We start from the raw sequence: 25,243 nt of genomic DNA, 5'->3' as shown, positions 1-25,243 counted from the left end.
GTGATTCAGGTTTTGAGCAGCTCTCTATGCAGATTGCACAAAACTGTATGTGAAAATTCTCTGATTTCATTTTTTTTTTGGGGGGGGTTATATAAGAAAAACATGTATTTGTATGTCTTTCTCAGTGGATAAGTTCTGTCTGCACCCAAATATTTGAGATAAATTAAAAATAATAAAATTTTGAGTAGAAAACAAATGGAGAGCTGTTCAAAACTAAGTTAACATTGATTGCAGTAAATGATGTATCGTTACAGAGCATTAAACGGCCAAGGAACGCATAATTGTTGTCTTTTGTCGAGTTGGTAGGAAGTTTTCGCGATGAGAGTAGGTGTGATATATTCTTTCTGAGTGGTGTATCTGTCATCTAGCAAAAACAAAGTCCTTATCTTGCACTAGGCACCCTTTAAGACACATCTAAGCACACTGTTAATATTTACCAGCGGACATCTCGATCTTGTTACCCATTTTGCGGGAAGCGGGATGCGGTATTGTGGCCTGGAATCAGATTCCCCTCAAGAATGCCAAGAAAGCACTCGAGACGCGAGATGCTCCACACTTAGATACCGCCTCCGATCGTCGCATCGCAGAGAGATGAAGTCATGCGATGTTTGGCAGCCTCGCAGGGGAGTAAGATTAGTCTCGCATCCAGAACTCACATCTGCTTTTGAATAACGAGAAAAAAGTTTGCGAATAAGAAACCCTGGATGTCTGATTATGCGGGTGCTTTCTGAAGAAGAAGGTTTAGATCATAAATAAACTAGTGTGTAGTCCCCTAACATCTTACTATAATTCTCACATGCAGTGTATTAAAAAATATTTCAATTTCTTTTTGATGAGCTTAGGGTACATTGTGGGGATCTACAGACCATTTACAATCTTCTAAGGGAATTTCCCTAGCCATTCCAAAGACCCACAAAAGGGCTGGAGATCATTCTTTTTTGTAAATCGCCCTTTTTTTGTATATCATCCGTAAACTCTGAAATTTATTACTCTCCTCTCTAGTGACTTTGCCATCCAATTTATCATTCAAGAAGCATTTAAAGTCCCATTTATTCCAGTAATGTTATATGATATTTCACACAGTTACTTATGTCTGTTTGTATAAGTTTATCGTGTCTGATATACTTTTTCTAAACTGTATGTATCTTATAAGCACTTATAAGTACCCTTTGGAAAAGGCGCTATACAAATGACAGAATCTTTTATATGGATGTACATGTATGTGTATGATGAATGATCTTCTATGATAAAATGGTGGTTTACAGCAGTGTATATTTGTATGTATTTTTTCCGTGCTTCTGCAGTAATGGAGTATGCCACCCATGGCGACCTGTACACACTGTGGATTCTTGAGGGCGTGTTCACAGAAATGGCTGTGTGCATCTATGTTGCAGAGCTGTCTATGGCTCTGGACTTTCTCCATAATTCTGGCGTCATTTACAGGGATCTCAAGGTAATTGTGGCTGATGTAAACAAGAATTATTAAAAATCAAACAAAATCCATGTCAATCAGGAGCTGTGTGTAAAATGACACAAAAATTGCAATGATGAGGATTTTCATGGGAGCAAAATCATGTTTTCTCTATTTGATGTATCAGTGGTCCATTAAGATGAGGGGAGCAAAAAGGACTATTACAACAGCAGAGCTTGCAAGTCTCACTGGTTCTACAGGAGGCTTCTCAAAATATTACATATCTCTGTATATTTGTATGTCCTGACAAAAGAATGTCATAGCCTCCTTGATTTCAGAGTAAGTTTTCCTGATTTCAGATTAAGTTTTCCGTAATGGGATGCATGTAACACTAAAGTCTAACTGTAATGGTGACACAACATTTTTTCCTGCGACAATTGCTTCAATCTTATTCTCTACAAGGACTTGGGGTAAGGGCTAGAGTTGTGATAGGGTTTTAGGTTTAGTTTGATGTGAGGATTAGGATTAGGGTTAGGGTTATGTTTGTGGGTAAAATTTATGTTTGGCTTAGCATGCAGACATATCATGGGAGCAATTGTCGCAGGAGCAAATGTCATGGAACCAACTATAATTACTCAGAGGAATCTCCCTGATTTCAATGTGTGAATGACTACATTCCTGCAGTAGTGACAATGAATGTTCTCTCACACTGAGACAACCAAAACCGATATGGTATCTTTAAATGAAACATAAATGAGTTGTTTTACAATGGCATCATCATCTCATGCTTTGGTTGGTGCCACAATGAGTTTCTTTTATGTCATCAGGTTTGCTCCCTTGACCGTTCCTTTGTTTGCATGATGACCCTCTTCACAGATGGAAAATATCCTCCTTGACCACGAGGGCCACATCAAGCTGACCGACTTTGGCCTGTCTAAGTGGCTGAAGCGGGGAAACAGGACGTCGACCATTTGCGGGACGCTGCAATATATGGGTATGTTTTTGATGGGTTGATCTTCCATCAGGGCTGCTCATAAACTTATCAGTTCTTCTCCAAACTTTGATATCTATGAAAGGATAGGAATGACAGCACAAGTAGCAATTTATTGTTAGATAGGAAAGTGGATGAAATATATTTGTTTATGAAAGCATTGCGTTTGGATCTGACATGTGAGTTCAGAACTTAGTACCCGGTACGTAAGGTACTATAAACACAGTGGGAGTGCAGTGGTATATCTGTCATATCTAAAAAGTTTCTTGACTTATAGACAGGATATCTCAAGTACAAAGTCTGCTGGGCAGCTATTTCACAATGAATATTATGCCTTCAAAAAACAAGTGTTCATCCTCAAATTACTGATTCTTAATCTGACAGCTGAATAATTTTTGGATGAGGCATCTCGGTACGCCAGAGCACTTTGGAGTGAGCTTTGAAAATTCCTCGTGCTATTTACTCATAGAGTCAGACTGAAAATTGACAGACTGTAGATGGATCCCTGTAAGCAATTTTGATACATTAGACCATGTAAAGAGGAGAGTGAACTTCTTAAAGACCTCCAGATGATCGGCATGAAGCTTTCATGTGTGCGAGTCCTTCAGGCTACCATGGCTTTGAAAGGCCCCTAATTGTCCCTTACACAAGGCTCTCTTTGTGAGTATCAGCTGTGCCCACTGCTTCTTCTTCTCCCCGACCGTCTTCAAATGTCCACGAGCGAGACAGTTTATCGGCAATTTCCTCTTTTCACGGGAGAAATTGTGGTACCCAGTAGGACGAAATTTATTTCATTAATTGGAAGCGCTCAGAAGCGACTCCTCCGCGAGGGGCTGGAGTAATGTCATTATAGAGTGCTTGCATCGAAGCGTTTTTTTAGGGGGTGATGTTGAGTTACGCCAAGTGAGGGCGGAGTAGAAATGGTGGCAGTCTAATGTCTACATCACAGTGTGTACTCAACTGATACGCTGGATGAATCTTGTGCTTGATGGCTCAAATTTAAAGTCTTGGCAAGTGAAGAAGTGGTTTACTTTGTGCAGGCGTACACTAAGATCTCTTGGATTGAAAACGGGCAATGAGGCGGGTATTAAAAAAAGAGAGTAGAACAATTGAAGACAGCGATGATGGAGAATGAGAGGTAAAGAACAAGAGATTTATCAGAAAATGGAGATGGGGTGGAGAGAATAGCTGGAGGGGAAACAAAAAGGCAACATGAGATCAACTTCCCTTCAATCTGGGAGTTACTATACATTTATTGTCTCTGTGTCGGTGACACAACATTTGCTCCTGCAACAATTGCCGTGGTCTTATATTCTCCAAGGACTTCTAGGGTTAGGGATTAGGTAGTGAGTGGGTTATATGTTTAGTTTGATCTGAGGATTAAGATTAGGGTTATAGTTATGTTTGTGGGTAGAATTAATGTTTGGCTTAGCATGCAAATATTTAATTGGAGCATTTGTCACAGGAGCAAATGTAATGGAACCCTCTGTGTCACCTTTTAAACCTTTCTCCTGCTCTCTAATAAATTTGTTACTTCTTTTCATTTGTGAATGTTACATGTTTATTTTGTGTCTCTGTCATTCTTTAACCCCCCCCCCCCGAACTCTCACAACATTTTCTCAGTCCTTTTCATCTGTAGAAGTGTTTCTCAATGCCCTTACTTGAATGTACTTTTTCATTTGTTGTCTGAGCAGTACACCTGCCACCGTCACCATTTATTGACCATCGATCATTACAGAAGACTTGGCAAGTGGAGCAAGTCAATTGATGGGAATTATGTAATTCTTTTTAATCTCCATTGTATCATGAATGAATATGTCTGACTTTTCATACATGACAGCCAAGTAATATGGGAGGAATCAGCTGATTGCCAGTGAAATGGCTTGCCAAGGTACAGCAGATTGTATGGGCACACTTAGGGTTTAACCCTTTGAGGTACAGACTGATTTTGCTACAACACGCATTTCCCATAGACCCCTGCCCGAGTATACTCGGGACTTGTCCTCAACAGGTTAAGATGATTGTTATATGAAGCAAATTTCATGTAGTGGACAAGAAGACATGAACTATCTCTGGAATGTCTCATCATGTCAGGAGACTTCCAGGGAGGTGTTATAGATGGAGTGACAACTCTTTGTAATCCATGCAAGCACTTGTTTGGGTTCTAAAGCAATACGGTGGAATGTCTGACATTCCTCTATGCTTTGAAGTCATGCTCGACATTACTCTAGCGCCAAGACGAAATTAGGGAAAGAAGAATGTTTTAACATTTCATTGAATTACAAGCTATTGAATATTTCAATGAAAAATACCAGTATCGAATGAAATACTAAAATTTGTTAAAAACCGTTCAGGAAAGAATTCAGTTAGAAACATGAATTTCGGTTCAGTTCATAATGTGCAAATAAAAATGAAATGAAATTAGGTTCTCATAAAAACTGAATGTTTTTCCTTTGCAAATGTTAGTTTTCTATCTTTTTATCTGATGTATTTGATCTTTCAAATAAAGTAGGTACTCTAGTGTGTCCCAGCATGTTTTACTACTTTTTATCTTTAAAAGTGTAATCTTTACACTGCATTTTGATTAGCTGTTCCGATTCAAGGCACACACATTCATTTGCTGCCGCCACATTGAAAGAGAGAGAGCAAACTTCAGCAGGGGAAGGTTTTTTCCGCTGTGAGAGCTCTAGTCTTGAATACTCAAGCTCTCATTATCCAAAGCACCTGGGTTCCACCTGTCAGTAGTTTAGCGTGTAACTTCTCCGCAGTACCGAGCATGACTTGAAGGAGAACAGTAGTTCTTTCTCCATCTATAACACCTCCTTGATACATCTTATCATCTCACTGAAGTGCACTTCATCTCACTGCAGTGCCGTTTTTTGCCAGTAGATTTGTCACAGTGTGACAGGTGAACACTCTTATTTTGGGTGACTGTTTCTCCAAAACATGCAATACTGCTGCACAAAATTGATTCCAGATAACTTTCCTGACATCCAAAGTGCCCTGACCACTTATCCTTCTTCTGTAATTATCCTCACCAAATGCAACTATCTCATCCTTTCTATCATTTGTCCCTCTACATCCAGAGAAATTTGCTCCCGAAGTGCTATTAAATTTTTGTTCCGCAGACTACCGTAAGTGTGGGGGCGATAGTCATAGGAGGAAGGCAGCATTTGCCCATTTTTCTCCTCTTCCCCCCACAGACACCTCATACATTTTATGGCCATTAATAGATAAAAAGAGTATGAGCTTTTATGCAATGAAAACAAAAGTCTTACATTTTGTAGGTTGGGGTGAGAGTACATCATGGGAAATCTTGACAGATTTGTAGAGTAGTGCTCCTGAGCACACTTCCTCATCCCTGCATTCTTTGTTTTGAAAAGTGATTATTGTTGACATATCATCATGCGATAAAGAAAACATGACCCATAAAAAAGTTTTATGTTGTCCTTCTACCAGTGGCCATAGAGTATACTATTGTCCCATGGCTGTCTCATGAAGTGAATTACTGGGGATAGCAATGGTGGTCATACCGTGTATATTAAAGGTGCATGGTCCCGGTGTTTTAGTCAAATGCATACGCGGGCGCGTATTAAATTTTTGTTCCGCAGACTACCGTAAGTGTGGGGGCGATAGTCATAGGAGGAAGGCAGCATTTGCCCATTTTTCTCCTCTTCCCCCCACAGACACCTCATACATTTTATGGCCATTAATAGATAAAAAGAGTATGAGCTTTTATGCAATGAAAACAAAAGTCTTACATTTTGTAGGTTGGGGTGAGAGTACATCATGGGAAATCTTGACAGATTTGTAGAGTAGTGCTCCTGAGCACACTTCCTCATCCCTGCATTCTTTGTTTTGAAAAGTGATTATTGTTGACATATCATCATGCGATAAAGAAAACATGACCCATAAAAAAGTTTTATGTTGTCCTTCTACCAGTGGCCATAGAGTATACTATTGTCCCATGGCTGTCTCATGAAGTGAATTACTGGGGATAGCAATGGTGGTCATACCGTGTATATTAAAGGTGCATGGTCCCGGTGTTTTAGTCAAATGCATACGCGGGCGCACGGCGCAAGTTTCCTATAGAGACCTATGCTATCGACTCCTCTCTGGCGCTTACGCTGTGGCCCACTTCCCCGAGTCTGAAGAAGTCCGATTCACTGTAGTCAGTGGTCGGATCACAGTTCGGCTCATGATTCGGCTGAGGGGGATGACAGCTTTAGGAAACTTCTTTTGTGATGTCATAATAACAAGCACATATGCACGCACCCTGGCATTACTACAGACTGCGCGATGGGCAGAGAAGACAACGAAGGCAACGTTACTTAGCAACACCTACGCACTGTACTCTTGATGACAGCTCAACTTCGGTAATCTTCATATCAATGCTAACGGTGATCGGCAGTATCATCAACAGCGCCCTCTACACTACCCCCCCCCCCCCCCCCCCCCCCCGAAACAGGTTAAAATTCTGGGTGCGATTGATACTCCATTACAGCCCATGCCTATACTGAATGTTTGCATAAAGTATGCTGACAATATTCCATGTTCAAAATAATTTCCTTTTCTTTAGGCATTATACTGTATATTTCCTTCTTTGTTTCATGGCACAAAAATAAACACATTTTCTCTCAAATTTCACTCAATTCGACCAACATGTCGGCAGTATCTCCACCCATTGCATGGCAGTACCAGTCTTCATCGGCGGACTGTCATATTTTCTTCCCCCGACTGCCCCCCAAAAAAGGAGGGTATGTTTAATACACCATTATTTACGGTAGTATATGCATTTTAGCCTATTAATGCTTCACTTTTATTGCTGTGGGGTTTTTTTTTAATTGCAAAGATCAGTAAGTATTAGTGGAAATTAACAGATACCAAATGGCATATAGCCAAGCTTTATTGGCTGGTAAGAAATATCTGTAGTATTGTGCTCAAAAACACTCAGAATCAAATGATTTGACAGACATAAAATGTGATTAGAATTAGAGATTCAAAATGTCTTCACATGACATTATGCTGTGTCATGCCTTAACCTAGCTTGCAATGATTTTATGCAGTATGTGTGTTTTATTGCACTTTTGGGAACTTAAATGTTGTTTAGTAATGTTCTTAATGGAAAAACAAGTGTTTGGAGAATCACAAATCCCAAAGATTAGATTTAATTGCATGGTGTTGGATTTCTGCTACTCCCCTATAACCTCAAGGGCAGGTTTATCAACTCATTTTCTGTTTGATGGATTTATTAATCTCAAGTAGATTATTGGAGATTAAGTAACACTCCACTTATGAGGCCCACCTCTTTTACTCTCTAAATGATATCAATATATTCCACCCTTCTCCGTCAATGCATTTATTTCAGGTTTGATAGATTTCTGTGCATGCATGCTTGGTTCTTTTTCATAGGGTGCTGAGCAGGTTCTAATTTTCGGATTATTGATGATAATCATAACAAAGTTTAATTTTTAAAGTACATTATCGCTATGACATAAATCCTTTTGAACTTTGCCACACAGTGTTATGAAATCCACAAATTTGGGAACTGGTAAGTCTTAGCTGTTCATTTAAAAGTCCAGTAGTAGTTTTCAGCTCATCTAAGGTGAAGAATAATAGGGTACCAGAGGGAAAGATGCAATGAATGATAGTCGCCATTTCTGTATTTGAAATTTTCAGTCCTTTACATATACCGGCTGCGGACTTGTAATGTTAATTGAAATGAAATTGGCTTGTCTGCAGTTGCAGAATCCATAAATATCAATTAGGTTGAAGAACGTACATCTCTAATTTCTTGGTGCTATTTTAAGGAAGTTGTCAAAAATAACATACTAAATTGTTAAGACTTGTTAAGGATGCAGGCATTACATGCAGACAAACCTCAATTTGTAGATGCATTAGACACTCGTTTCTGCATTTTGAAGTCGGTCGTCGAAAACTGGTCCTCAAGATAAAGTCTACAGATTTGATGCAAATTTTAGACATCATTCCTTCGAAGACTTAAATCTAATTATGGAGATTTGCGAGAAAGACACTAAATCATTTCCCAAAGTCGCCAGAAGGAACGATGCTGATCCCTAACATTTAACTGCGCAAATGGAAAGGTTGAAACCATTTGAGATTTATGACCCTTGCGTTCATCTTTGCTACTGTCATAACAAGTGATATATCAACAATCGTTAAAAGCCCATCCATGATTAACTAGCCACATCCAGAGTCCGGGCACTATGATGAAAGGCCAATGTGTCGTAATTATGACCAATATCAACCTGCAGTGTCCTAGGGAATACAATAATAACTCTTCAGTTCTACTCTCAAATGCATTTAGAATAATGGAGTGATAAGAATATTCATAATTCATGAGATTTAGCTTTAGCTTTTGGAGTACTGCTAAAGGGAGGTACTCTTTCATGGAACATCTTAACTTGCAAAATATAAATATATGTATGAAATAGTCTTTGTTTTAATGAATAGATGTTAATGAAAAAACTTGATCTACACATATGTATTTTTCCAGCTGGTCTCAGATCCTGTAGTTCTGATTTTTTTTTTTTTGCTACTTCTGAAATATTCAGTCTGCTGAGCTGAAATTGACTTTGCGCCTTGCAAAACACATGAATGGCACACTTGTGCTATGCACAACACATGAATGGCACACATGCTCTTTTCCACGTTCTGACATGGCAGTGCTTCCGGAAATTAAAAACATTCGTGCTGGCCTTGAGCATGTTAAAGCACAGACATGCTTCTCCTTTAATAGCACGGAGCATTAAAGGCAACATTCACATACGAGCTTTGCGGGAGAGATGCGTGCTGTGCTACGCTATCAATCTCCTGCCATGATGTTGTCGCCATGGCAACGGCTTGATTAGAGTCTGTCGTTGAGCCTGTCTCTCAGTGGAGGAAGTGAAAAGAAGGAGACTCGGTTTAATTGGTTTCAATGTGAAAGTCATCATCTTAGAATCATGGACCAACTGTTGCAAGAGGGTCTGTGTTTCATGTCTATTTTTGCTGCAAGTGTGATGAAAAAGTACTGTATTTTGATGCAGACACAACAAAATGAGAGCTTATGGTGCAAGCCTTCAAGCATAAAGTGTCGAAGATGTCACACAGAAATTGATCCGTCAAAGTGCACCAAGACTCGTATTGTATGACACAGATGTAAGATATCGCATGCACACGGTGAAAACAGAAGTGATTTAAAGAACATACTATACCGTCGTTGCTACATTTCATTTTTGGCCTCTGGCCATTCATTATATTGTTCATGCAAACATTGTTAAAGTGGGACTTCATCTTTAAGGCTGTGTGTATGTGTGTGTGTGTGTTGCACAAGTGCATGCCAGTGTGCTTGTGTGTTCATTCAAAGAGAAGACTGAGGGAGATTAGCAGCTGTTTGGCTAAAAGTCAAATCTGAATAAGTACTGTAGTGTGTGTCGTCAGTTGGTTCATTTTATTCCTTGCCAGTCACAGTGTCAAGGAATGCTCTCTCCCTTCTTCAAACCATTCTCACTTTGCTCTGGCCATGAAAAGCACAAACACCTATCTGTAAGAAGAAAAATTGATGAGTCTTCAGGTGTGTTTATGTTATATACAGTCAAACTCGGATACCTCGAATTCGTCGGGACTGAAGAAAATGGTTCGACGTACGCGAATTTCGAGGTACGCGTACGTCGAATTTTCTTCGACTTGTCCGATGTTTATCGATGTTCAACGTTTATCGATGTTCAACATGGTGTCTGTTATAGTGCCTAGTGATTGTTTGCATGCTTGTCAATTTGAATTGAATCAACTTTTATATGAATGAATTGAGTGAAAATAGGAAATGAAATCAAAATTTCAGAAATAAAGATTTTGGTGGCCCGATCGCGCCACCAAAAAAAAAAAAAAAAAAAGTCGGATGTTTGCCTTCACTTTTCAAAATGAACAGCGGTAACAATCGGTTACGTAAGATGCTAAAATAAATGTCAGAGTTTTGCGTTTAATTGTGGAAATGAATGACGGTAATATTCGACTCGGTATGATACTAAAATAAATGTCGGATGTTTGCTCATACTTTTGGAAATGAATACTGATAAGACTCAGCTCCGTATGGTGCTAGAACTAATGTTAGATATTTGATTTTGCGTTCGGAAATGAATAAGGATAACATTCGGCTCCGGAAGACGCTGAAATAAATGTCGAATTTTTGCTATGACGTTCGGAAATGAAAAACAATAACATTCAACTCCGTACGATGGTTAAATAAATGTCGGATGTTTCCTTATACTTTTGAAAGTAAATAGCAATAGCATTCGGCTCCGGAAGATGCTAAAATAGATGTCAGATGATCGTTTTTATGTTCGGAAGAAAATAGCAGTAATATTCTGCTCCATCATGTCCATATGATGCTAAAATAACTGTGTGATGTTTGCTTTTAAATTTCGAAATGAATAACAGTAACATTCAGCTGCGTTTAATGGTAAAGTCAATGTTTGATGTTTGCTTTGACGTTCGGAAAAGAGTAACAATAATATTCAACTCCTGACAATGATGAAATAAATGCTTGATGTTTGCTTCTATGTTCGAAAGTAAATTGCAATAACATTTAGCTCCGAAAGATGCTAAAATAAATGTCGAATGTTTGCTTTGATGTTCTGAAGTGAATAACAATAACATTCAACTCCGTACGCTGATAAAATAAATGCCGGATACGTCCGAAAGTAAATGTCAATAGCATTCAGCTCCGGAAGATGCTAAAATACATGTCGAATGATTGCTTTTACGTTTGGCATGTTTGGAAGTGAACAGCAGTAACATTCTGCCCCATACGATGATAAAAAAATATATATTGGATATTTGCTACGGTACATTTCAAAATAAATATCAGTAACATTCAGCTATACGTTTCATAGTCCAAAATGTCTGATGTCTGCCTTTACGTTCAAAAATGAAAAACAGTAACATTCGGCTCTGTGCGATGATAAAATAATTGTCAGATGATTCATTTCACTTTCGGAAGTGGACAGCAGTAACATTCGGCTCCGTTCGATAATGAAATAAATGTCGGATGTTTGAAATGAATAACGGTAATATTCTGCTCCGTATGATGCAAAAATAAATAACAGATTGTTGCTTTAAATTTTGGAAATGATTAATGGTATTAATCCGCTCAGTTAGATGCTAAAACAAATAGCGGATGTTTGCTTTCACGTTTGGAAATGGATTATGATAGTATTCAGCTCCGTAAGATTCTAAAATGAATGTCGGTTGTTTGCTTTTACATTTAGAAATGAATAAAGGTAACTTTCGGTTTTTTACAATGCTAAAACAAATGTCGGATGCTAACAAATGTCAGCAAATGCTCCCATTTTCTCATTTCAAACGTAAGTTTTGACCTCCTCAATATATTGGCATCAACTTTTATAATAATATCTACGCCTATTAACTTGTCAAATCTTTAAACACTGAGTAAGATGATTGAATTTTCTATTCATTTGTTTTAGACATGGACATCTGTATCACTTCAATAATGCTTAATATTAATTTGTCTATGTTTAGTAGGACCGATTTAGTTTTTCTAATGTTTTTCCTGATTTTTTTTTTTGTCACCAGATTTTACTTTCGACCACCAGAAAATAAAAATCAAGGATATTGGTGGCCCGATAAAACTTAGTGCGGAGCCCTGTGTATTCTATTCTTCATTGTGATCGGCCTATACTTCCAGATTTTCATAATCGCATTGCTGGAAAAAAAAAAGTTTCAGTGCTTGCGTTCTCGGGGAAGTAAACTTCGTGAAAGGCAAAAAAAAAAATAGTTTAAAAAAAGGCACTACGAGGTAGATTGATGTTTTGACAGTGGAGCGTGATTAATGGCAAAGATATAACTGTCAACGTAAGCAGGTGCGCCCCGACGGTTGAGAAATCTACGCGCACGGTATGACTGTCTCGATCAAAAATTAAACCACAGTGGTTAAAGAAAAGCAAATGATGGGGCAGCGCGTAGTGCTCTATCGTAAAGCACTCCATTGGCACGGGTGCTATGTGCATACCATGTACGTGTGGTGTTGGGGATTTTCCTTGTCAGCTGTGTATCGGGTATTTCTTCTTGGGCGCGCGATTGTTCTGGTCTCAGAATATTTACAATCGAGTGTGAAAACATGTGACACGTCTTCGCTGTCCACGCGCGCTTAATCGGAGATGCTGAGTGATGTTTACAATTTCGATTCGAGCAACATGCTGGGAAAAACAATAAGTTAATTAAGATCGGGACATTAGATTTCCCTTCGAGGTAACCGAACTTCGAGTTATCTTTTTCGAGCTACGCGAATTTTAATACACGGAAACTCCATAGGAACAATCGGGACTTTCATTTTGCCCCCGAGGTAAGTGATATTCGGCTTATCCGATGTCGAGGTATCCGAGTTTGACTGTACATGTATTAACCCGTTGAGGATGGGTTGATATTGCTACAACGCGCATTTCCCATAGAAACCTGCCCAAGTACATGTATACTCGGGACTCGTTTTCAAAAGGTTAATGTGTGCATGGGGTCGTTGTAGCATTTGACAGCGTCTGCAGATGAATCAAATGTGAGAATGCAACTTTAATTGGCTTGGTGAGTTAATCGAGGTCTGTTCAGCTTGTTTTCTACCCTACAGACAACTGAACTTTAGAAGCACTCAGCGTGTCAAGTATGTTTTTAATGTGTTCGGCTCCAAGGGAACTAACAACTTTGCAAATTTCTTACCCGTGGGCTGGCATGAGTCCCAGGGTGCTTTCATGTGTAAGAGGTTCCTCTGTTTCCATCATGATAGTCTTGCTTCAAAGCAAATGTTGTTTGATTTGATTTGATTTAGAGTTGATGTATTCTCTGTATGGCATGCTTTACAATTACATCAATTTTCAGCAAGTTTGTTAACATTGTATATACAAATATGGCATGACTATATTTTTGACATGTGTGAAGGTTTCTCATTTACGACATAAGGGGGAAAAGTTTTTATATAGTAAGAAAACATCTGTCTTGAATACTTACACAGATTCATGGATGGAAAGAGATAAACAGCTGTAGAACAGAAGAAACTGTGTACTCTCTGTTTGTATGTGTGTCTGTAAATATGTGTGTGTTTGACAGCTGGTCAAAAACTTTAAAGGGAAGCAGTCCTGAGATTTTCACTGTACTGATAATTAAGAAGAGTAAAAAATATAAACTTTCACCAATTTATACGCTTGGACATCAAAAATTGTCTCCGTACTCGATTTTTGAAAAATAATTCCTGCAAGCGATCGTGAAAGAGCCGGCAAAAAGATGCTACGTAGTGCATGCCCTACTCACCAAGTTGACAGCCGTGCCTCTAAAAACCAATTTAAGTGTTCAAATGATTAGTTGCAATTTTATCATATAATGTGAAAGTTTGTGGTTTTATAATTTCAAACAAAATATTTCAAGCTTAGATATATATAATTTACGAAAAATTAATATTGTAAACATAAATTTATATGTATTTTTAAACCAAATATACCATGAACTTGACATCAAATAGGCACGGTCGTTTTCTAGCTTCCGTCCGTGTTGCATACTTCTTAGCGTAGAAACCACTCTCGCGCGCAAATCCTTACCATATCAATGTATACATATACACACTCGACTCCGTCCAGTCGATTTTGGCATTCAAACCGAAGATAACCTGTGCATGAGAGAGTCGAATTCTTCAAAGAAAATATTGTTTGTATCTCAATATTTCTGTAAGTAGTCAGATAATCGCCTTTCCTCGAAAAAAAAAAAATGATGTGAGCCGGGAAGGGTAAACACAGGGGGTCGTAGGGATATGATTTCGCTCCACTTTGCCGTGCATGTCCAGTCGGCACTGGCAGCAGCTAGCTCAGTGGCACTGTACTGCAGTCCAACCCCGGCTGCAGGCCCACGGTAAATTAAACATAGCTAGCCACTTTCCTTACCTCTCTACGCTTTTTTCCCTCGGTTCTCTTCGAAGTCGATGCTCGAGGTGTTTCTGTTTTATAACTCATGTGAGCAAATGGTCAGGATTGCATCTGGTTTCAGGAGTTTTCTCGGTTTATAACCGAGGGCCACAGCCTGCCGGTCCACGTAAAAACATCGCTTCACAAATTGTCCACGCACAGGTACTAGTAGGTCACAACACGATTTCGAGATTTTGTAGGCCCTAAGTTTCTTATGTTCGGCATCGTTGTACCGATATTTCCCAGCCATACAGCTCACCTTTCACGATACTTTTGTTGGTCTGGGACGGAAAAAAGGATTTTCCTGGGAAATTTTCTGCACGATTCGAGCAAAACTACTGATGTAAGATAGCCTGACCAGACGACGCTGAATGCGGTCGCCCCTGTAGTGTACTAGCAGGCCTGTGTAGAATCGTTTCTACCTATGTACACTCTGTACGTACTATAGAACATGCATGAGCGGCGCGCGACAGGTAGGGCTGCAGCTGCGCTTGAGACTGGAAAAGTGCGAAGGGCAAACCGCGTACGGGGTGCGTACGCGTATCTACCGTAGATCTATCATCTAGTTGTACCGTCCACACGTGCGAATATAATACACAATACATACACACACACACAAACACACACACACACAACGTAGAAACAATGTCAAATACGAGTCGGAGTAGCCACCGACGTCTTCATGCATCCGGGTAAACTAGGGAGCGTACGGATAACGAGCAGAACACGGCTGGGAAGAGTTGTGCATCGACGACGTATGACTCTCCGCCAAGACTTGCTCATTAGCATATTCACCATGCAGAGTCACACTTTTTCAACCAAAATGTACGAGCTTATTTGGTGATTTTAAAGTTTGTTTTTGGTGAAAGTAGTTCATTGGAGGTACCAACAACAACATATTTTTTTAAATTTCGTGAGGACTGTGTCCCTTTAAGTTGTGCTGCTGTGACGATTTATTTGTCAATTTGATGCATGCTAACTTGAAGACATACGTAGTTCTTGAAGTTGGTGACACGGCATTTACTCCTGCGACAGTTTGCTGCGGTCTTATTTTCTCCAAGGACTTTAGGGTTATGGTTAGGGTTGTGATAGGGTTATAGGTTTAGTTTGATGTGAGGATTAGGATTAGGGTTGGGGTTATGTTTGTTGGTAGAATCTGTGCTTAGCTTAGTGTGCAGATATTTCATGGGGCAATTGTCACAAGAGCAAATGTCATGAAACTTCCGAATACAAAATCATGTTTCTTATTCTGTCGGACTGAGGAGGAGGTGAACATGTACAAAGAATTGTGGTACAAACACATAAAAATTTGAAAACTTCAACATTTGTAGAGAAACTGTACCGTGCAATTTTGTAGGCAGCCTTTATTGGGTCCCGTCACAAGCCTTTCATAAAGACTTCTCGCAGCTATTACCAGGGTAACCCGTTGAGGACGAGTCCCGAGTATACTCGGGCAAGCATCTATAGGAAATGCGTGTTGTAGCAAAATCAAACCATCCTCAACGGGTTAACAATTCAGATCATGTTTGACAAGATCATGTTTGGCAAATCATGTGACGAATTGATCAGATTTGGGATACGCATTGTGCTGTAGGTGCACACGATTCCGCGCACAATGGCAGCTTAATGTGCTGAACGATATTATTGGACGGACTTGTCAAGCAAACATTTGAAAAGAATTGTGAAGGTAAATGTCAATGCTGCAGGCGATTATCTGATGTTGGAGAAGAGATGAGGAGTCTCCCAGAGGAAAGGAATAATGGAGTGAATCCCGCTGGAAATCTTACGCTCTGCCCTAATTCTAGAGAAGTTGTGAAACGAGGGTATGTACATTGTCGCCCCGCAGTGTAATTTGCTACTCACTTGTGCGGGGATTAACCGGCGTGGGTTGACTTGATATGTCAGGCCATGCATTAACCTTTCCCCCCGACTCCCCTGGGGGTCGTATCGATGCTTGGTAGAATAAATACGAAGTGGGTCTCTGCGGCCGGCCGTGTGGAAGTAGGATTAGCTTCACTTCTGCCGGCAGATTAGAAATTTGGTCTCCATGAACTTTAGATGCCTCCACCATTGCTCTCGTCCCTCTCCCACATTTTTCTTTCTTTCTTTCTTTGCTTCTTCTCTTTCTCTTGCTTTCCCTTTTTTGTCTTCTGGGCAAATCCAAAGATCAACCCTTTTATTTTCTTGTCACACCTTCCTTCTTGCAAATTCATCACTTTCAACTTTGCAAGTTTGTATTTAATTTCTATCTATAAGATGATTCACTCTTGGAAGTAGGTGGCATCTAGAAGGTGGGATTATGTGATATTGCAGTAAGTTATACTGTCATGTTTAAAAAGCAGTTGTTATACCATTGCATTTTTATTCTATAATTAGATATCTCACCTACTACAATTTGCTCTCTTTATTTTTCTTTAATTGCTCCACAATATGTGATATTCATGAACAATTTAACCTCAAAATTTTAAAAGATTTGTGCTTTCATCTGCTTTGATTTGTCAAAGTTTGGCCAAAAGAAGTAAATGCATTGTAACACAGTTTACTGTAATTTTTTTTTTAAACTTGACAGAATGAGCAATTTAAGTGTCCTGTATTTGTATCCTGGCAGATTTGAAGCCTTTTTTTCGGAGGGGGGGGGGGGAGATTTTGTAAGAGGTTGAAGCTTGCATAAAAAACTAAAGAAAAAGATACCAGATCCACATTTTATCAAAAGATAAAATCAAGTATAAATTTCCATAACACACAGGCTGCCATAGACTTATGATAGAAATCAACTTTATAATCAAGTATAACTCTTCATAAAACAGGGCCTAGGTAGGGTAAGTCTCCATCTGAACAAAGGTTAACGCATTAAATAATGTCATGCATTCCAAGAAACAGGTCTCATTGACATGTAGTGTGGGAATGGGTTTTTTAAATTTGTCACTGATCTAGTTTTGATGTGATCAAGTATGGAATCTCCCGAATCAAATGAGGCATGTCGTACCTTCAAGAAAGAAAATTATTTCATCGCCAAAAACCATCCCCGAAAAATGAGAACATGCTCAAGATTCAACTTCAGCAATAGCATACTCTGACTCATCAATGTGTCTTCACAATGCAATTGCAAGAGGGGAAGGTGGGGGGTGGGGGGATGAGTTAGGTAGAAAGATGCTTTCTCTCGACGAGCCAGCGGGGTTTGACAAGATGATCTTCTATTCAATCGAGAACAAAACCTTTCCCCAGCATTGTGGAGCAGTCGGTCTACCCGCCAACTATTCCCCTCCCCACCCCATTTTTTTTTCTCTGTACCTTTCTCTTTGCCTTGGAAGCAGTGTGAAGTGCAAGAAGCGCACAATTACGAGGAGAATGTTAGTGTTACGAGGCTGCGAGGGGACAAACATTTCTGTTGACTTTGGGCCAAGTCGTGCATTAGCCTCTCTCTGCTTCCCTGACCAAAAAAAAAAAAAAAAAAAAGTAGCAGGTTAAAGGGAAAGTTCATCCTCCTCATTCTCTCTCTCTCTCTTTTTAGCTCTAGCTCCCTCGATCCAGCAGCATTATCCGACTTCCCAAATTGCTTTCCTGTGCCATTTCCATCATATTGACCAGGATGTTTTTAACGTCGCCTTTCAAAATGCCTAAACAGGAATCATTATCAGCTCTTCATTAGCTGTAAGTCAGCACAGTATCTAAGTTTAGACAGAATCAGCTGTGAAGATCTGAGTGTCTCGTAAAAATGTAATTTATTTCTGATATCATAAACTTCATGGTTTTTGATGACTGATCATTATCACAAGGGAGTGATTTTCTCTTATGACTGCTAAAGTTTAGCCACAGGTTTTAATATTATTGATGCACACTCTCATTGTTTTGTTGTTGTGTTTTCAGTGTTTTTAGTGTCCGTCTGGTTATGCAGTCAGTCACAGTTCGCTGTGCAACAGTCGTCGTCATTCAAGTTTAGAAGTGTGGTTTTAATGTCGCCCTCTCTGGTGACTTGCTTAACGTGAAATGAATTCTGCTATTAAAGCTATCCCAAGTGTGTGTTTCATATTAAAAAGTTAAAGTGTAGATTTGTTTGGGGTTGTTGGTTTTTTTTTTTCTTTTCTTTTTTGTGTGATGGTGGTGTTTAGGGGGATTTAAGCTCTGCTATGCATGACATGTGCAGAATATTTATCAATTTGTATAAAGTGTGGACAATTATTCAGGCCTTTGCCAGGAAAATAAGGGAATAGGATTCACCACTTACATTCATGATGTCTATCTTGCAAGCTATCCTATCAGAGGAGAAGTGAGATAGAGAACAAAAAAAAAGTGATAAAACTAATCGCAATTCACTCCACAAACTACATTGTATGCTGCATGAATTCTCTGTGCACATGAAAAGTGAAGTGAACTATCAGTGAGTGAAAACAGGACAGAGGTAGACAAATGTAAATGAGAACACAAGATAAATAGAAATGGGATTGTGCCTATGGCGTGAATTGTAAGTACTTAGTGATAGTGAGAGATCAGTAACCAGACTATTCTCTCTTTTTTCCCCCTTCATTCAAGGTCATGTGACCAACGGGTGTGACGAAAGAGGCACCATGCATCTGTGCCCGCGGCCTCATGCAGAATACTAAATATACACTGCCTACTTCACAGAGCAGAGATAATGATATACTGTAAAACCAGAAATGTTCGTGCGCATTTTAATTTTTCAAAGTTTGCAAGAGCCAAGATTTACGAAATTAAAATGCCTGCGAAAATTCTTGTCTACACTGTGTGCATTGATTGCCAGTGGCAATATGCAAAAAATGTCATGCCGTGAATAAGGCCGTCGGCTTCAATTCGTGAAAATTTAATGACACGAAAATATATTTCTTTACAGTATGTTTCATGGTAAACACAAGTTGAAGTAGAACATTGAAATATATGGTAATCATCTCTTCTTGGGACTCTCTATAGCACCAAAGTGTGATGCCATAGCCATTTATCACCATGGAAACTGATTATAAACAACCTCATCTGGCCCCCAGTGTTTATGCTCGCACCTGGTTCCAACTAAAGCTATAACAAAAGACTGTGACATCATCACTTCGGAACTGATACCCCAAACTGTCTTCAGTTATGAGTACTCCATTGTTTCTCAGATATATACTCCAAAGTTGTCACTTCTTTTTGAATTCCAGTCTTTGTAAATGTAGACTGTAGTTTTGTCCTCTGTTGTGAATGGACAGCATGCACCTGTTATATACACCTGTGATACACCTGTTGCAAACATACCTGTAACATACCTGTGCAGCTGTATCACCAAATACCAAAGATAGACCTTTTACAGGCATCTGAGGCTGCCAAGATGTCTCCATGTATGTTTATTCTGTGCATGGAATTTCTGTGCCGACAGACAATGATATGTTTGGAACATGCAGGAACTTTGTGTCTTTTTAGCATCATGAGGATTGTATATTAGGCTATTTACAAAATCAAGATGAGTAAATGTATTTGAGCTGAATAATATTCAGGTTGATATTTTCATCATGAAGAATTTTTTTATCAAAGGCAGTCTATCTACAATGGCAGTGACAAGATATCTTAATTGATAAATAACAACAAAGACAGTACATAACTTTCATGTAAAGTATTTCAATACAAGAATGGTATTTCCAAAAAGAGAAATACAGAAATTCAATTCAATTCAATTCAGTTTATTTGGCACAAAATAAATCAAAAGTACATTATGTACACAATATAAACAAAAGCAATGTGTATGAACATACATACACATATTATGGAAATTAATGCCGGGACCCCTTTGAAGCATCTGGTGCTTATTGTTGGGGCCCAAAACAAAATTATACAAAATACAGTTGCTAAATAGCATATTGTGCAAAAATGAAAATGAAAAAAAAAAAACAACAACAACAACAACTTATCAGCCCTATACTATGCACACACACACCACATTCTTATCACACACACAGCACACACCCAACACACTCATTCAGTAGCAATGTCAGGATCAAAGAAGTGAAGAGTAGAAGAAATTTGGTAGCAAGCACTCTACTCAGACATGGATAACAGTTTATGAATTCTATGTATGATTGTATGAATTCTATTTTTACCCAGTGATGAGGACTTGATTAGAATAAAGTAAAAACAGGCATTCTTTTTGTGTAAAAGAAGATGAGCGATCCAAGTGCTGTTCTGATTTTTTTTTTCTTTGAGGACATGCTCTTGATTTGTTCTTTACCATACATATCACAGCTTCATGCGCATCTTAAATGCCAGAGGTTTTCACCGAGCCATGTGATTAGACGTACGTGTTGTTTGTACGAAGGAATTCTAAGTTGTTATGTCTGGGCCCATCCCACTCCACCTTACCCCCCACCCACCCAATCTTTGTCTCTCTCGCTCTCCAACATACCATCAGACTAATGCATGCCATGCGTGTGCCAGCTATCAATTAAACCCCGGCATGGTGTAGAATCTTGCTTCAAGCACCAGAGCAAAAACTAGGAGAGAAAAAGAAAGTCAAAAGTGAAAGAAAGAAAGAATCAATGATCGTGTGAAGGCATGGATTTCATTCCTTTCTTCAAACATACTGGAGGAAATAAGGCAGAGCCCTCTTTGTTCTGTGTTAAGAGAAGGATGTGAATGTTCCAATTATGGCTAATCACATGTATTTTCAACATTTAGGTCACATTCTTATTTATTTGTTCGTGGTATGTGTGTTTGCACATACTTTTTAGCATTCATTTTGTAATATATGTTAACAACATTTAATATGACATACATGACAAATAATCACATATAAACAAATGGTATAGTAAGAATGAAAGGAATACAGAGTACATAAATATACTCAATACAAAACCTTGCTTGATTTGATAAAAACAATTTTGATTAACTCAGAGGGTGGGACTATCAAAAGCAATTGCTTGAAGTTGTAGCAGCCCATGTAGAAGTCCAAATACAATTCAGATATCATTTTATTTCAATCAATGTACCAATTTCTTGTTTACTCTGTCATCTTGGTATCATCCTGTACTCTGTTAATGTCCTTTGGTCATACATTTTCAAAATGGAAAAGTGAGATTGTAGTTGCCCAAGGTAATGTTCAGTTTAACTGGCAGATAACCACTGGTGTCAACTTTTTGGAAATGCTGCATTAAGGGATTCAGTGATTCAGCCAGTATTGTCTCCTAGTACTTTTGTTTTCTGCTATTCGTGTGTGTTTTTGTTTTGTTTTGGTTTTTTTTTACTTAGGACTACTGATGGTTGAAATTCTGTACATGAGGAGAAAAAAAAATTGTTGGTGCCACTTAACCTTTTGTGTGAACCCTTTGCCTGCTTCAAATTCCAATTGGCACAGAAGACCCTGTCCAAGGTCCCTGGTACAGAAAGGGTTAAGAGTATGTCCCCTACTTATGATGGTGTGAAAAAAAGTAAGAGAAAGGTGGAAGACTAATTGGCTCATAGAGAACTTGCCATAAACTACTGGTATACATTTTAGTAGATCTAATGGTTTAATATTAAGTGGGAACATTTTCAATAAAACCAGCATTTTTTTTTTTTTTTGTCCTGTCTTGCTCACAGCCCCAGAGATCCTAAACGAGGAGAACTACACCCACGCGGTGGACTGGTGGTCACTCGGTATCATCATGTACACTCTTCTCACCGGTGGCTACCCTATCGACGGTGCAAAGACCCACTTCACGATGTACAGCCGTGTCTTGGCCAAGAAATATGTTCTCCCTTCCAGCATCAGTCAGGAGGCCTGTGATGCACTCGACAGAGTGAGTTGCTTCATGTCACTAAACCTTTGCGTGCTTTGAATGCCAATTGGCACAGAAAACCTTGTAGCATTGTACACACTGTCCAAAGTCCCTGGCACTATAAGGGTTAATTTTTTAATCTCCTGTCTCCAGCAGTAGGAAAAAATCAATAGATTATAAATTAGAGACAGCCTCACTGTGAAGCTCTTTTCCGTAACTTTCTTGAAGTGTGCCTGTTTTCAGTGATAGAACAAATAAAAAGAAGCCATAAGAATAAGAGTAGGATATTAGTACAAAGACAGCCTTACTGAAGTTGCAGGTTTGTTCCCTTCCCACCTTTATTGTCCCCGCCGAACGAGTTCGAGCAGGGGACTATGAAACGGGCTCCGTACGTGTGTGTGTCCGTCCGTCCGTCCGTGTGTCCGTGTGTCCGTGTGTGCGTCCGTGTGTGATCAAAATCTTCAATTTGCTACTTCTCTGTCATTTATGAGCCAATTTTAATTCTGTTTGCTTTATATGATAGCACTACAAGGGAGCTTTGAAACTTCTACACAGAATTTCAGTCGTGACCTTTGACCTTGACCTTTGACCTATATTGTACATTTTGCTACAAAATGCTACTCCTTCGCCATTTCTAACCCGATTTCGATTCCGTTTGCTTTATATGATGGCACTAGGTGAGGGCTTCAAAACTTCTACACAGAATTTTGACCTTTGACTTCTTTGACCTTTGACCTTGATTTTTGACCTATATTGCACATTTTGCTACAAAATGCTACTCCTTCGCCATTTCTAACCCGATTTCGATTCCGTTTGCTTTATGTGATGGCACTAGGTGAGGGCTTCAAAACTGCTACACAGAATTTTGACCTTTGCCTTCTTTGACCTTTGACCTTGATTTTTGACCTATATTGTACATTTTGCTACAAAATGCTACTCCTTCGCCATTTCTAACCCGATTTCGATTCCGTTTGCTTTATGTGATGGCACTAGGTGAGGGCTTCAAAACTTCTACACAGAATTTTGACCTTTGCCTTCTTTGACCTTTGACCTTGATTTTTGACCTATATTGTACATTTTGCTACAAAATGCTACTCCTTCGCCATTTCTAACCCGATTTCGATTCCGTTTGCTTAATGTGATGGCACTAGGTGAGGGCTTCAAAACTTCTACACAGAATTTTGACCTTTGCCTTCTTTGACCTTTGACCTTGATTTTTGACCTGTATTGTACATTGGCTACAAAATGCTACTCCTTCGCCATTTCTAACCCGATTTCGATTCCGTTTGCTTAATGTGATGGCACTAGGTGAGGGCTTCAAAACTTTACACAGAATTTTGACCTTTGCCTTCTTTGACCTTTGACCTTGATTTTTGACCTGTATTGTACATTGGCTATAAAATGCTACTCCTTCGCCATTTCTAACCCGATTTCGATTCTGTTTGCTTTATGTGATGGCACTAGGTGAGGGCTTCAAAACTTTTACACAGAATTTTGACCTTTGACATCTTTGACCTTTGACCTTGATTTTTTACCTATATTGCACATTTTGCTACAAAATGCTACTTCCGGCGGGGACATATATTACGCACCGCGTAATTTCTACTTTTCCTTGTATTCATAAGCCATAGATTGAGATTAATCCATTCCCTCTCCCCTCAAAACTTCTGTAGTCAGAGACTAAGACCTTGAAACTACGCTAACTCTACCTCCTTGCTATGTGAGAATGTCAGTTGGGTTTTCAAGAGGGACTGAAGAAGTGCTTGCCTTTTTCAAAAATATTCACTAAAAGCCAGAAAGTTATATGGATATTACACTTGTGGTGATGAGTTCAAAGTTATGAGTATATTGAGGTTATCAATTTGTCTTCAACACAAAACAAACAGTATCCTTCTGGATTACCTAGATTCCTGTTTCTGTTTTTCCTATGTTTGTTTGTTTGCTTTTCCACTAATCTAAGTAATGTCTCCCAACATCGCCTACGAAATCTTATAGTAATACACCTAAGAGTTTATTTTTTCTTCTTATTTAAGAAATGAAAACCTATATTGTAATCCCATGTCACTTGAAAATATGTTCTCCTTTTGTGGATTTTTTCCAAGGTTCGGATAAATTCTCTGGAAATCTATAGTATTCTTTCCCCTCCATCACAAACATGTTTCCAGTTTTATGTTCTGTGGAAAGGTCTGAATTACCTACCTCTACAATATACCAGATTTTTGAAAGGAATCTAATTTTGGGGGTTCCAAAAGGGACACACAAAGTTTTATTCTCTCTCCTAATGTCTCTTCGATTGGAGCCACTACCGCCATTAACTCTCGGAGTAAGGAAAAAATGGCAAAACTTTTCCATTTAAACTACAGCTGCTGAGGAAAGACCCCAACGAGAGACTGCAGTCGCTGGGTGAGGTGGTTCATCTGGACTTCATCCGGACCATCTCCCTGGAACAGCTCGTCCGGCGTGAGATCGTGCCGAAGAACTACCTCAAGCGACGGCTGCCCCGCACCATCGCCAGAAAGTCCACCAACAAGAAGGGACGGGAGTTCCTCTACGACAAGATCCCCACCGAGCTTCACGTAAGGGTCTTTTCGCTTGGTAGAACTTAATGAGAGCAGTCATGGTATGATAGACAAAAATAGTTTCATAATGAGGAGGAGTGTGTATCTTATGCTGCTAAAAAATTGTCAATATCAGAGGAAATGGTAATCATGAACTTCAGTATTATCTTTATGAGATTAGAAGCAAACTTCATTATTTAAAGCTCATTTGTATTGTTACATTATTAAAATACCCGCTGTTATGTTTCACTAGTTTCTTGAAATTCACCATGAAAACTCCCATAACTTATGTACTTCTGTAGCTTAACATAATAACCCAGCAGCCTTATTTCACATGTTTGGTACTGATTCCAAACTTGTGATACTATCACTTAAGAAGCTGGCTGTCATAATGCCTGAATCACATTGGAAGGTTGGAGGATGTCGTCACGCTTAGATTGGTGTGGAATATATGAGATTTGTCCAAAATGTCTCCTCTTTCTACACATATTTTCTTTTTCAGGATTGTTGACTGATTTTTTGATGTAGCTTTGATTTATTGATATAGCTTTTCCATTTAACAAGAGAAATTTTTTGTTTTGTTATGT

The 25,243-nt window shown here is 39.0% G+C and overlaps 1 protein-coding gene across 2 annotated transcripts in view; it reads left to right on the top strand.

Annotated features, from left to right (window-relative positions):
• LOC139744167 (ribosomal protein S6 kinase-related protein-like) overlaps positions 1-24,760 on the top strand; it is a 123,811-nt gene extending 99,051 nt beyond the window's left edge. For both annotated transcript variants that reach the window (XM_071654621.1, XM_071654620.1), the window contains exons 6-9: positions 1,305-1,453; positions 2,288-2,405; positions 21,920-22,119; positions 24,462-24,760. In XM_071654621.1, the coding sequence (XP_071510722.1) occupies positions 1,305-1,453; positions 2,288-2,405; positions 21,920-22,119; positions 24,462-24,704 (710 nt within the window). In that variant the 3' untranslated portion in view covers positions 24,705-24,760. The remainder of the gene's footprint in view (positions 1-1,304; positions 1,454-2,287; positions 2,406-21,919; positions 22,120-24,461) is intronic.
• Positions 24,761-25,243: the final 483 nt, after the last annotated feature.

This window comes from Diadema antillarum, unplaced genomic scaffold (assembly GCF_040938485.1).
Source record: "Diadema antillarum isolate AM-2024a unplaced genomic scaffold, OU_Dant_1.0 seq00001143_RagTag, whole genome shotgun sequence".
Classification (NCBI taxonomy): domain Eukaryota; kingdom Metazoa; phylum Echinodermata; class Echinoidea; order Diadematoida; family Diadematidae; genus Diadema; species Diadema antillarum.
Note: the sequence above shows the minus strand (reverse complement) of the source record. Positions and strands in the feature narration are given on the sequence as shown.